The 14,894-nt window shown below is 40.5% G+C and overlaps 1 protein-coding gene across 2 annotated transcripts in view; it reads right to left on the reverse strand.

Annotated features, from left to right (window-relative positions):
- Window positions 1-14,894, reverse strand: part of LOC117410861 (voltage-dependent L-type calcium channel subunit beta-4) — a 44,575-nt gene that overhangs the window by 23,596 nt on the left and 6,085 nt on the right. The window contains exon 1 of one of the 2 annotated variants that reach the window (XM_034017783.3): window positions 10,345-10,722. The exons of the other annotated variant lie outside the window; for it this stretch is intronic. Within the exon in view, the coding sequence (XP_033873674.1) occupies window positions 10,345-10,389 (45 nt within the window). The 5' untranslated portion in view covers window positions 10,390-10,722. Of the gene's footprint in view, window positions 1-10,344; window positions 10,723-14,894 lie in introns of those variants that run through there. 2 annotated transcript variants of the gene reach the window in all.

Consider the following 14,894-nt stretch of genomic DNA (forward strand, 5'->3'; position numbering starts at 1 on the left):
TTGAGAATGTTGTTCTACATGGATGCTGATGCAATGCACAGCTAGGTGGATCTCTCCCCAGGGAATGAAAGGATGCCAGTCCTCCAACCGCAGGCTCCCAATTCCAAAAGGTTTGGAAAAATACTGCTGTCACTTCAGAGTTCAGATCTTGAAGAAAAAATTCCAAAACACAGCCTTCGCAAAAGAAGAAATCAAGCAGAAATATAATGCAGTGAAATAGTGCCAAGAGCCAGACAGCTCTGGGATGCGGCAGGAACGTTACTAACTTTGTTCCTTCGGTTTTCATAAACAGCACCACATATTCAAAGCCCTGAGCTCAATTCAACTTGGTCGCTTTGTGGAAAACAAGATTTCTGGTTCCAACAGCTTGCACTGGGCTTATTTTGACAGATCTCCTGAACAAAACAGTTACTGCATAGTTTAAACAATCGACACAGATCCTCATGGAAGCACAAGGATCTGTTAATGATCTACACAGTGGCAGGTCTAAATAATGCTGCTCATTAACTCAGTTTTGGTTTCCCAGGGGTGATTTATAGACCCGCTTGTTACTTACATTCAACAAAAATACAATGAGAGGAGGTTTATAAATGTAAGGCTGTGCCAAGACTTCGATGACTGCTTATAATACAGCTTCGTACCGTACTTGACTGTCACTAGCTAGTCCTATTATTAGAAAGCTTTAATAAAAATGCAATGTACAGCCTGAGCTACGGCCACAGTGCCACGCATAGATTTTATGCATGTCAGCACAGCTCGCTGCAACTGTAACAGGCCTAGATATATTCCTGGTTATACAAAATGCTAATGTGAAGCAGTTTGGGATGTCTCAGTGTTGCACCTAAAATACTGACTGATGAAAGAGATGTTGAATTTCACTAGGCTTCTACTTGCTAACTACTATGTCATTGATGTGACTTGCAGTTTATGGGTTTTTGCATTACTTGGAAACTATGTAGGTAAGGGGTAATGGGGGTGGTGTCCTATTATGACTGGATCATAAAGAGCCGTAGTTTTTTTGATTGAATCTACACCTTAGTAGTTAAGGTGTTTACAGTATAATGGTCAATAATGAGACTTTCGTTACAGTAATCACCACGCATGTGAAAGAATGTCCATCTTTTTGTTTTTTTCCCCCTCGATGCTCAGCAGATAACATCATGCCATATTTGAGCGCTTTGGGGTTGAATGTTAACGCCTATATAAATTCTATTAAAAAAGCACAGATGTTAAGCTGCAAGAGCTGAAATCCTGTTTTTGCCTCCTTGTATAATACTGCTGCTGGTGTCAGTGTGATGCCACTGTTTTTGCAGGCAAAGCACATTTCTCTGTCTATGAAGCCCTGAAGTTTAAAATTATTATCTCCAGCGATGGTGGACTCCACAGTTTACAGGCTTCAATGTCAACATGCTCCCCACTGCAAACATTTAACTCAGGGAGGAGAAAATAAGAACATTAACCCAAAGGATATTACATTTACTAAATATGTACTGTACATACCGTAGCTTTTTGTTCACAGATTCTCACCTTCTATTTATGGGAGAAAAAAAAATAACTGTGGCTTTTGAGTAGGATAAAACCTTTCACAGGTCTATAAAATCTAAAGCCAAGAACTTGACAAGCACACATCATGGAAATATGCTTTAACTGCTGAATGTTACAGTACAGCAATGAAGTGTTTCTGCTTAGTAAAGAGAGAAAAAGAGTAGCAATTCACTAAGATTCAGGCAAGTCAGAGGATAATGATTAACTGCTTCAACCTTAAATCTATATATGCATTGGCGAATAAGATTCATTTATTTTATTCCAGCATATTACTCTTGTTGAACCGCAATACTGTATGTTTGGTACCATACTGACATAGGTATAAAAAAACACTGATTTGTAAAGATGATAACTGCATGCTAAGCATGTGAAGAACAAGGCTTTGAGCAGGTATTAGAAGGTCATTATTTTAGCAGCTTTTACTCCTTAAAAACACCATTTACAGATGGAGAAAACCTGTTTGCCAGTCCTGCCCATCAACATGTTTAGGGTTCTCATTCAAAAATGGGGACCCTCATATGCTGATCGTGTTTGTCCGTCGGTCTGTCACACACGAGAACTGCCTTCATTTTGCACCAATCTTCACCAAACTTCTGTCATACACTCCGAGCCTGCTGTAGACGTTTCTGATTGCATTTGGCTGTACAATCAGATAAACTTTTGATTGCACTGGTTCTGACACACAGTAACTATCCCACATCTCAAGTGCAATCGTGTTTAGCAGATGTGACTGCATTTCAGCTTCTGTTTCGCACCTATTTAAACATCCCATCCTATAAACCTAGTATTCCACTGGGAAGTTCAGCAATAATGAGGGAATATAATATATACTGAAGTCCTTATCACCGTATATATTTTGCTAAAATTACATCTCTACTATATCATTCACATTGAAACTACTGTCTCTGTGTATAGAACCAACTCTCTCCACTGGGGAACAAAATGCTTTGTCAAAAACAAAGTATCGGGCTCCCGAGTGGTGCATCCGGTAAAGGTGCTCCGCGTGGAGTGCAGGATTCTGACACAGAATGTGGAATTTGAGACATCAGAACATCTGCAGTTGTAAGCCTGACAGAGAGCAGAAATGCAAAGCTGCATTGACTACCTGCTAAGGGAGGGAATGAGCACAGTAAGAGAATCTAAGGCAATCGAACTGAACAAAAAAGGACAAGCTCTTCAGAAAGTCTGTCTCATCATCATGATTTCAACAGTATGTCCAAAAAAAACAAACAACCCGTGTATTATTCTCTGCAAGCCCAAGGATAAAAGTACACCCTGGGCGAATATGGAATTGTGTTTATATGATCTCCTGTGAAGAATGCCACAGTCTAGTCTCTATTAAATAAACAAAACAGGCGATCCAGTATGTTTTAGAGTAGAGTAGAGCATGCTTGTGTAACAGTGTGGGGGTTGGACATGAACCGGCGACCCCACCGCAAGCGAGTGTCTAAACTGCTATGCAAGAGAGCAAGGCTTATCTCATCTCGTCTCATCTCACCGACACTAGGGATCAGAAAGGAAGTGGCTGCTCCCAGCTACAGATCCAGGTCTTTGCCAAAGTACATGCAAAGATCCCTGTGTGGAAATGAAATCCAGGACTAACATGCAGGCCATGGATGGGAAAGATTGGAATGAGCAGTCAATCAGGGCCTTCCCGTCAACATCCCGTCAGATTATTAAAGCTTCTGAATACAGGCTTTGCTCATGCTTAGGTTGGCTTTGTGGGAAACCAGAGCTTTGATATATCAGATAGGTTTGCAAAATTACAACTTATCAGGCCAGGCTATCGCTGTGGAGCACCATTAGTACAGCTAGCAGTGAAACTCATTTCATTTAGTGTTTTGCATTTAGTGCGGATGCAACTTTATAGCAGTTTCCAGCACACAAAGGTTTATCAGACCGATGACAATTACCCCTGGGACTCGGGGACTGCCACAGCTCCAATATTACTACTGCACTTGCACACTTTACGTCTTCATTTTGCTGTTGCATGCACAGGAGGACACAGGCCTTCGCTCTGGCTAGAAACATCGCTACCCACAGCTCACAAGGTTCTGTTTTCTAAAGGATTGGACATGCCCCCTCAGGGCAGTGGCTCTGATGTCTCTCTGGAGGCTTAGCCATGCCATAGCACTAGGAGAGTTCATGGTTAAAAGGGTTATTTTGTCTTTCTGCTAGAAGCAATGTAACAAAATGAATACTACTACTACTAATATTCTTACAGCAGATGTGCTTCTGTATTCTACAGGATGAATTAGTTCAGATGTGTCTCCATCTCACCCACTTTAACTTTATATTCTTTTTGGCTGATGAAACAGTGCAGACATTGATATGGGCTTTTGTATGGCGTAGTCCTGGCCAGCTAAAGTAATCTACTGTAAAAACATATTCCCCTGCTACTAGCCAGCGCGTTCACTAGCTTGCATCCCACTGAAGCTTCCAGGTAGGTATTGAGGGCTGATGCATACTGGTTCTCCAGTAAAAAGGTACATCAGCATTTTCCATATAGCAGCTTCTCTTTAGCATTTTCCAAAACAAGTGTATGAACTGTTGCCTCCTCAAATTTCTCAATATCAGACTTGGCCTTTGTGCTTAATAACACGCACCTCGTTTCTGTCCTTGTAGCCTGTTGCAAAAGATCAAGCAATACTCCTATAAAACCCTGTATAACCCTGTATTGGAAATGCTGAGAGCACTCAGACAGTTGACCATTTCAAAAGTAACTTCAGGGAGAACTGAGTGCACAGCAAATGATTTCAGGGTTGGGTTTTTTTCTTTTTTTTTTTTTACGTTGCATGAATTATTCATACAATTTTTGTTTGATGTTGCAATTAAGGAAAGCTAAAGTAATTCTGATGCCCAGTAAAAACTGTTACGTGCTACAGTAAATCACAAGGTTCATAAATGATAAATATGGTATCCTGTCATAATTATGGACAACACTTGACAAACTAAAATGTCTACCCGGGGCAAATGTGACTGTAGATCAGTGGGAAAGTCCTTGGCCATGTTCACAACGTACAGGACAGCAGTACACTTCCTGTTAAATACGTACTATATGAATACAACCTCCTGTGTCCGTTTTTCAACAATCACGCTCATCTGATTCAATTGACTTGCAACAGGTGACCAGAGTTTCCGTCTAGTTTCTATTGCTGTAAAAAAGCAGGTAAAAGGCATTGTCACGTACTGTACAATACAGTGTCTGCAACGTGTACCGTATTGATTTGCCATGAGGGACACTGAAAAGGGTAAACCATGCTTGATACTATGGGGTTACTGGATATAAACAAGAAAAACAGAAAAATTGCTTCCTCATATCTGCAATCAAGCTTTCTTGCGTTCAAAAAAGACATTGAACCCCTAAACTAGGCCAGGTACACTAAACGTTGCCTTGCTTATTAAAGCACTTTGACAAATGCTAATGTCTCCTGTGCATTCCCCTGGGTGTTCCAGTACTGCATCCCAATTTAAATACAGCAAAGGGGTCGTCATTAATGAATCAGCAAACGTTTCTTAGAAGAAACTGAGAAACTTTCTATAAGCAGTTCATTATAGGAAAGAAAAACACCTCCTAACTTTCTGCAGTCCTTCTTAAATCAAGTTTACCTTTTTCTAAAATTATTTTATTTTCTACGATCCCTTTTAAGAGAATAAGTCACATCTAAATTTTAAAATATTTAAATCATAAAACTTCAATCAAATCTCAGGGCAATGTCAAACATCCGACTGACGTCACTGACTCTTAGGAAGGATTCAACTAAACAACTGACGTGATCAGTATTATCTTTTTATGTGAATTCACCCAGTTTCCTACCCTCAAACATGCTGTAGCTACCGAGAGCCTTAACCTCTGAAATCCATAAGCTGTAGGCATTAAACTTGATTGTACTGCATTACCAGATCAATACAGCTAGTTAAAGAAATAAGTATTCACTACAACTCCTGCTGTCCAATCCAAACGATTATGCACCATTCCTACTATAAGATATATTTGGGGACAGTCCTTTACAGAAATGTAACCCAAAATAACATAAGCGACCTGATCCCAGCAGAGCAGAGACCTGATCCCTTAGACAACAGCAATGTCCACAGAAACACCACCAATGTGTCCCTGTGTTGCAACATTCCATTTTACAATTCAAAGCTGTATCATAGCAATGGGATCTTGAAAACTAGATGTCAACGTTGTTAAGTTATTTATTTATTTCTTTTTTACATAAGCACGTAAAAAATAACAGTGCGAATCTTAGTCCATAATCTGACAGCTAGGGCAGATCCATTAGTCACTCTGGCATTTGTTTTGAATGCATTGCGACTGCCAGTTACTTTGTCGCGTCATCTTTATTTGTGTCAAATTATTCAGCAGCTGCCCTACCTACACTTATCTTTTTATATTCATATCGGCTCTGGGATTTAAAAATATATATTCTGAATCATCCATCTGCATCTTGTCACATTACTGATCTTGCATCTTTGTGTTTGCTGTGTCATTTTTATTAGTAATATTATTCTATCCACCAATTGTTTTGCACTTACAGGTAATTCACAAACAGGTTTCAGCAATTTATTAAAAGGAATGATTTAAAATAAATAAATAAATAAATAAATAAATAAATAAATAAATAAATAAATAAATGGCGCTCCTTTGTGTTTTATATGGCCTTTAGATGGCCTGCTGTGAAAGGCGCTATATAAAAATGATTTCATTGATTGATATACAGATTTTATTATTATTATTCCATTCAACAAAAATAACTTAAAACAAATGACCAGGAAAGTAAAGAAATTCCCTGTTATATCTACGGTCCCTCTTATTGTCTCAAATAAAGTATTTTTGAATTCCTGAGTTACAGTGTTATACATAGTTACTGCAGTCTTGACTACAAGGTTCATAGCATAATTATAGCTAGATCATAGCCTTTACTGTAATGGCAAAACAACCCCCACCTAAAAGGTGGTCACATTTTAAATTGCAAATCATACCAAAGGAATAGTTATTTCACATGAAATAATAACTTGCTGGCACTGCGGAGGAGGTCCACCCCACACAATGTGAGTCAGCATGGGTCTCGTTCGCTAGGAAACGGCACAGTGTCACTGCTGCTGAAGTGATGTGAGGAATCACTCGTTTCAGTGCATCTTCCAAACTGTTCCCCTGCCAGGACAGTACACAATCCACTGCTTCTAGGAACAAACCTTCATAAGGTAATCATCGTTTCTTTTTTTTAAAAAATCCTATCTGAATCTGAAAACTTTGATGTTTGTTTTTTTTTCATTGCAGTGCAGGGAACTTTGAAACAGAGAGCAAATACAGCACACCTACCATGTCAGAATCTCATCCTCCTGCCTCGAATAACTTTCAAAGAGTGCTGTTTATTTAATCTGAAGGAAGGGTCAGCAAAGGTAAATGTCACCTCTGGCCCCATTCAGTAAACTTTAACTCAAAATCTAAATAACGTTCTAGACTCTTGTTGGCTTTAAGAAATGTTCTAGGAAAGACAGGACTTTATTTAATCCCCAATGTTAATTCACTGAATTGAGTGAATGATGCTGTGCACAGGTTGAATTGCGGGTGTGTGTGTAATCTGGGAGGGGTGCGCTGGTTGAATTGCGGGTGTGTGTGTGTAATCTGGGAGGGGTGCGCTGGTTGAATTGCGGGTGTGTGTGTAATCTGGGAGGGGTGCGCTGGTTGAATTGCGGGTGTGTGTGTGTAATCTGGGAGGGGTGCGCTGGTTGAATTGCGGGTGTGTGTGTGTAATCTGGGAGGGGTGCGCTGGTTGAATTGCGGGTGTGTGTGTGTGTGTGTAATCTGGGAGGGGTGTGCTGGTTGAATTGCAGGTGTGTGTGTGTAATCTGGGAGGGGTGCGCTGGTTGAATTGCAGGTGTGTGTTTGTAATCTGGGAGGGGTGCGCTGGTTGAATTGCGGGTGTGTGTGTGTGTGTGTAATCTGGGAGGGGTGTGCTGGTTGAATTGCGGGTGTGTGTGTAATCTGGGAGGGGTGCGCTGGTTGAATTGCGGGTGTGTGTGTGTAATCTGGCATGGGTGCGCTGGTTGAATTGCAGGTGTGTGTGTGTGTGTAATCTGGGAGAGGTGTGCTGGTTGAATTGCGGGTGTGTGTGTAATCTGGGAGGGGTGCGTGGGTTGAATTGCTGGTGTGTCTGTAATCTGGGAGGGGTGCTGCTTGTTCGGTTTTGCGACTTCCCTTTCGGTTCATATGATTCCCTGTTAAATTGAGAATCAGGATTTACTGCCTTTATTACATAATGCGATCATTATTGCTCTACTCAGTTTTGGAGTAGATTGCCAACACCCTGCCTTTTGGGTGAGGTTACTCCAAATAAATCAAAATGCTAAGTTTTGCAATAAACAGGCGAAATCTTAAAAGGGATAAGACCCAAATCTGAATAACTGGCACAACCCCACAATAAACTCTTACCAGTTTCTTATATATAATCATTCAAATGGATCTATATGACCTGCCACACATCCCCAGGAAAATAGGGTAACTATGGCTGGAGAAACTAGCAGTCCTGGTCTTTGTTCCAACCCTGGTGTAAATTGTGTAAACCAATGAAACGTCCATCCAAACTCTTAAGTAGTTAATGATCTCCTTTTACCTGTTAAACCTGCAGTGGAATGGCCCTCCAGGGCAGTGACTGGACACCCCTGCACTAGACATTCTGCAGGAATGGTCCACAATCAACTACAGCACAGTACCTCCCTGGAATGGAGCTTTCTTAATGGTGGATGAAAGTTCAGAGCTTAATTTGGCATAAATAACTGACCACAGCGACAGCTAGGTGTCCAGAGACAAGGGTATCTAAGGAAGGAGAAGGTGATGACCGCTGGGGAGGACAGTAATGCTATTTTGCATTGAAGAACAGATTTTGAGTATGTGGACATACATTTTAAAGTGTGTTTGTATGTTTGATTTTGGGTTGGATTTCGTAGACTGTTTGAAAGGCAGTTTCTAAAATTCTAAAGTACATTTGACATTTTTAGAAGGCATCTACCGGTGCTCAGTAAGGTTTGTAATGCTGTATACCTTAATTCACCTAATAGTTAAAAAGAAAGTATTCCATGCTTGGTGGTTACATTTCAACAGAAAATGTGTTTTTTTTGGGTTGTTTTTAATTAACAATAAAATGTGATGAAATGTCTAATCAGGGTTGTGTATCAATGCCAACGTGGGTGATTTATCCCATCCAAGATTCACACCATACATACAAATGATTCTATAAAATATATATTTTAGTTCAAGCAGGTCTGCTTGGTTGTAAAGGAATTCTGATCTCGTTGGTGGTACCATGGTAATCCCAATTCCACACTCACTCAGTCAGAACCTGTTTAAATGGAATGCTTGTATTACCCAACCCACTTAGGCCAGGACACTTGAGCCAGCTTCCATCCTCTTAACTGCAAATTACCAACTGTGTGTGAGTTCACTGTACAGTACTATATATAGTGCAACACTCCCTACAACATTGCCATATATATATATATATATATATATATATATATATATATATATATATATATATATATATATATATAATGGCAATGTTTCAACCTACTGGCCTAGTGGTGTGAATGCCTGCCTACTGTTTAATAGAACACCAGTAACAGTATATATTGCTGTTGTTATGGTAGTGACTGACCATTACAAAACAGTGACAATAGTAACATGCATATTTGGGGAATGACTGGGTGAGTGAATGTTGTTTAATAAAGAAAGTCGAAGTAGCTCTGCTTCAATGTACACACGACCCCGCACATGGGCACAAAACATTTAGAGTACAAAATCAACATAACACTGAAAAATGCAGTATCTCCAAACACTATTTCCAGCGGCTAATTAAGCTTGTTTTTCAAACAGCTTTGAATTCTGACAGGCATTCAATGGGCTGTCAAGTATTTTTTAAACGCCTGCACATGATTTTCCAAGAGATTTTATTTCAGCAGAGGAGTATTTTCATTCCCCTCTGCATATATTAGTCTTGTATAATATAATATGGAAACCCAACTGACTCACAAACAATCAGCCTCAATTCACTGTACCTGGTTCCACAATTTTGAAACAAATACTATTTTAAGCAGATAAAAAGGATGTGTGGGGCTAACAAGATGCACATTTTTAACCAGGGATGTTTCTGAAATCAAGGAAAGGGCACGGTTTTCGATAGAACAGTTTGTGCTACATAAATTCTAATAGCAGATACTAGAGGCATGAGCCGAAGCTGGAACAAGGATTTGATCTTCCTTCCAGCAAAACACATCCCCATATCTAGTGCTCCGAGGGATTAAAACAGGGCACTGTGTTATGACATTGGAGTATTGTCCCTTTAAGTGGAAAACAAATGCAGCCCATTTCAGGTGGCTGTAAAATTGTAAATGAACAAATCAAAATCCTGCAGGAACAATCGGGCTGCATTTGATTAGGCAAAACTGTCTTGACCACCTTGTATTTCATCCTAAAAGCATCCCATACAGTAGAAGCACCCTCCATATAATCTGTTAAACACAGCGTGTGACAGACTCATTTTGGCTTTTTTTTCCCCCATGCACATTCAAAAATGAATGGCCTGATAAACAGCATTTAATGGAGGACTGCTGCAGCTGACACTGAATTACAGACATTCTCATCCGCAGAGATGTGTAATAAACACCATGCTTTATTTCACCTAGTCGTCGTCCCCCGTCTCCCCCCCCCCCCCCAACGGCCCTCCATAACACAGGCAACCCCTATCGAAAAACACTGTTACCCAGAGATCACAATAAAAATGTATAAGGACTCACCGCCTCCGAGTCTTCGAATCCATGCAGGTACAAATTGTCGTACATGGAGGTTTAATATTCCAAGAAGCACCCCTTGACAAATGAAAAAAAAATGACATAAAACTGAAAAGAAAAACCACAGAAGGATGGAGAGGAGAGGGGAGGGAGGGGTGACAATAACCCAAAACCACTGAAAAAAAAAGAAGACGACGACGAATAGGCCTACACTGGTTTTCTTGAGCCTGCTAGTGAATTGTATGCGTATCTCCCAAGCTGAGATGCTGTTCATTCACATTATAAGGGAGGAAGGTTATCCCTAGAGGCAACCCAGACCTGGCATTTTATCTGCCTTCCAAATACTGAGCTGGAAAGCAAATCCTTCCTCAATCAGATCCTGATGACAAAGCGGAGAGGGAGGCAGCCGATTGGCTGGGCTGTGCTCCACTCAGCTGGAAGAACATTCTCCTTGACTGTGAATAAGGAAAAGAAAGCAGCCTTTTCTATCTCTTGCTGCCTGTGTCCCTCTCCCTCTCTGTCTCTTCTACTCTGGCTCTCTCTCCTCTCCCATTCCCTGGAAAGTGATAAAATACCATGCTAGAGATTACAGTGGCATGTAGCATTCCATCATTCTAGATCCCCATGATTTCATGTCTAAAAGCAAAATTATCTCAATGTTACTGACTGAAAATATATACATACAGCATATATATATATACACACACACACACACACACATACATCCCCCCCCCCCTTTTTTTTGTATGATGTGAAAGCCCATACACTCCACCCTCATTATACAGCACACTGCTTCTGGGCGAGAAGCAGATCAGCTTCAAAGTATGCTGGTTTGCATCTGGATCATAATGCTGATTTTATTTGGCATCTGGTCCCCTGATCATGCAGTATTCCAGCAGCCACCTGAATCATCTGAGCAGTAATGGTACTTTAATTATTCATAAAACAAAAGCACCCAGACTGGTCTAAAATTAACTCTCTCATCTTTCCAGAAATGTGCATATTGAATTTTGCTAAAGCCCTAGTATTTAGCACAAGGGCCAAGGGCCAAATGTGGTTCACAGAGTGGCCCCACAGCTGATCCACAATTATTAAATAAATATGAATTAACAGTGTTAAATAACATCCAAATGACGTGCACGAAAACACACACATCTTACAACATGCATTAATTACAGTGCCACTATCGTTACAGCTGTATTTAAACAGTACCAAATAACAAAAGGAACAACTTGAAGTGCTAGCATTAAATAATTACACACATTTATCATACTTATATATATATTTTTTTGTTGGTAATTTGGTAAATACAACCGAAAGGATAACAGCGCCCTCATTAAAACCGCATCCCAGGGTCTAAATAATGTGACCAGTACAGTATGGGAGCTGTTAACTCGAAAACACTTTGAGGATTTTATTACTGACTAACTGTGTTGAGGCTCCATGACAAATAATATTAGAACGAGATTTTTTCTTTTATTTCAAAACTGTTATAGGACAACAACAAAAATGCATGCCTGTACATTTTGCGATGTATACCTCAATGGCATGTAGAAAACGTGAGGCGAGATAATGTTGGTGAGTGGATTAAAATAAATCAAGTGTGTAACGGCTCTGTGAAACCAGCCACAATAAATACATCTTATGCAATAGGTTCTAAAACATTTCAGTAGGTATTTACTTGAAATGGTTTATTTTGGTTACGTTTGTGTATGCCTTTAGGATAATTTAAACACTTTAATGAAACATGTGCTTTTACAGTGTGGTCACCTGAGAGTTGTGAGTGTTACAGCATCAAGCCCATCCGGACCTACATGTATTCCAACAGTATGTAATGTAATGGCTATAAGGATACTTGTCCTAGCAAAGATTTGTCCCAACTCCAAAACGAGGAAGACAGCACCCTGTCTCATTCACAGGTACCAGGGAAGCAGAAAGGGGCGAGATTCACCTTCTAAACAATCTGGTTTTATTGATTTGTCCAGATGCCAGTCCCAGAATCGACAATGAGGCCAACGACTGAGATAAACATGGTGCAAGAAACCGCATTCACGTGCAAACACACACACACACACAAAATCATCCAAATGAATGGATTCCTCTGAACCTCCTTCTGCCACCCACAGTCCTTAAACAGAATGAGTTCTGCATTGACCCCTCCTTTTAATTGTGCCAATCCATTGATATTATCTAGGATTGAAGTACCAGTGCTCAGTAGAGTCTTTACATTTTATAAATATTGATTGTGGATCCCATGAAGAGAGGGTATGAGCTGAAAAGAAGGATAGGCCAGTACAATAAAGGATAAAAAAAAAACTCTACTGTTTTCAATACATCTGAATTTACAATAAAAAATAACCCTTTTTCTTTTTTTTTTTAAAGGTACTGCATTAATATTACCAGCAGGGGGCACTACAGTAACACACATAACTGCAGAGTTGTGCACAATAAAGTCCTTATACTGCTAGGACAATTTAATTAGCATTGCAATACTAAAGCCACCTCTTTTGGCTTTGTTTACCCTTAGCTCCTAAACACCTCTCCTCCATTGACCTGACTGTGCATTTGCTATGAATCAAGACAATAGTTTAAATATGAATTTTCCATCTTCGGTTTCACTTACCCTACCCTTTGGGGACCAGGACAAACCTGTTTGGCCTCTCATGGGTGGGTCAGTTCATTGGTTCTCAGGTACGGTGCTTTTTGTACCAGTATTTTGTACAATGTGAAGAATGCATCAACATTTCTTTTGCAAACGCTTTTAATCAGATAAAGCAAATCTGTTGCTAAAGGCAACCCCAGGTGTTCAGAAACAGCGTTGCACCGCTCTACTGTAGAATATTAGAAGTATAAATAAAAAACCCAAAACCTGTTCTTCTTCACCTCGTTGTTCTGCTTCTGTTCCACTTTTATTGAACTTATTAAACTCCAGTTTTATAGGAAAATACTGGCACTGAAATGTATGACTGTGCGCGGTGCTCATAGTTACCAAAACTGTAGGCCGTTTTCTTATCAGAAATCATCAAAATGCTCCCGAGTGGTGCATCCAGTAAAGGCACTCCGCGTGGAGTGCTAGCCTGGAGAGCGCAGGTTCGAATCCAGGCTATGTCATTGCCGACTGTGACCGGGGGTTCCCAGGGGGCGGCGCACAATTGGCCGAGCGCCGCCCGGGTAGGGAGAGCTTAGGTTGACAGGGCAATCCACGGTTCACCGTGCACCAGCGACCCCTGTGGCTGATAGGGCGTCTGTGGGTCTGCAGTGGAGCCATTCAGATCTGTGTTGTCCTCTGGCATTACTAGGTCTGATGGCTTCGCTGTGGATCCGCAGTGCAAAAAATGATGGACTGGCAAGAACACATTTCGAAGGACGCATGTTTCAGCCTCTGTTTCCCGAGTCGCCAGGGGGGTTGCAGCGGTGAACCGGGATTAATAATAACACAATTGGCGATTCCAAATTGGGGAGAAAACTGGGGTAAAAAACTAAATTAAAAAAAAGAAATCATCAAACCAGCCGCCACAAACACATCTATCAAGGAAAGACTTCTCTGCACTTAGACAGCATTTTCAGACAGTGGGTTTTTTTGTTCTTTCTTGCACTTCTCATAGACCTGCCCTGCTTGTTTTTGGCCAGACACTCTGACTCAGATCTTTTCAGTTAAGTGCTGCAGTGGTAAATAGGCTCATTAAATGAATCAACAGATTTATCTCCTAATGAGATAAGCAGAGAAGGCTGACAACCTAAAAAAATACAGCTCTATGGGACTTTTTAGTTTCTATGTGAATGTAGGATTGTGGGTTTAAAGGCATGGAGCACCCTGTACATCCTCTCACGTGGGTTTTCTGAACAGAATCTATAATGATCAGCCTCATTAGGTGCTCATTTAGGTCCAACAAGTAGCAGCGCAGAATTGAATTTGAACTGCATCAAGAAAATTTTGTGAAAAGACAGATTTGTAGCTTTCCTAGGGCAGAGATCCCTGGATGATGTGTGAACTATGTGACCACTACAGGAAGTACTGTTCTCAGCACCCTTCTGTGTCAGCATCCTGTTTTAATGATTGCCCTCACAGGCAGGTTCATTGATTGCTTGTAAAGCATGCTCACAGCTGGTAGATCACACAGGGCTCAAACAAGAAAGGGGCTGGGGGTTGAAGACCTCACTGCTGTTGGAAATGACAACTAAATTAAAACTACACTATAGTTTTTGAGATAGAAGCATTTCAAGATTTAATAATAAAACATAAATCAGCCACCTCATCAAGGCTGACAGTGGGGAAGGATATTAACGTTACACTGCAGGTGAGCCGTTGTGCACAGAAGCTGGTTCAACACGGCCATTCTTCCCCACCTCAATTCCCCCACAATGCACTTGTTCTGGAATAGTCAGTGAGCCTGGCAAATACTGATGTAAGCAGAAACAACAACGGAGAGTCATAAATAACAGGATATTAAACAGGCAATGCATTAAATGTTAGGGAAATGTAGCTGATGCAACATTTCTCTTTCAGTAGAGACACAATAAATGAGGCACCATATATAAAAACAAACAGTAAGTTA

The sequence above is a fragment of the Acipenser ruthenus genome, chromosome 10 (genome assembly GCF_902713425.1).
Source record: "Acipenser ruthenus chromosome 10, fAciRut3.2 maternal haplotype, whole genome shotgun sequence".
Classification (NCBI taxonomy): domain Eukaryota; kingdom Metazoa; phylum Chordata; class Actinopteri; order Acipenseriformes; family Acipenseridae; genus Acipenser; species Acipenser ruthenus.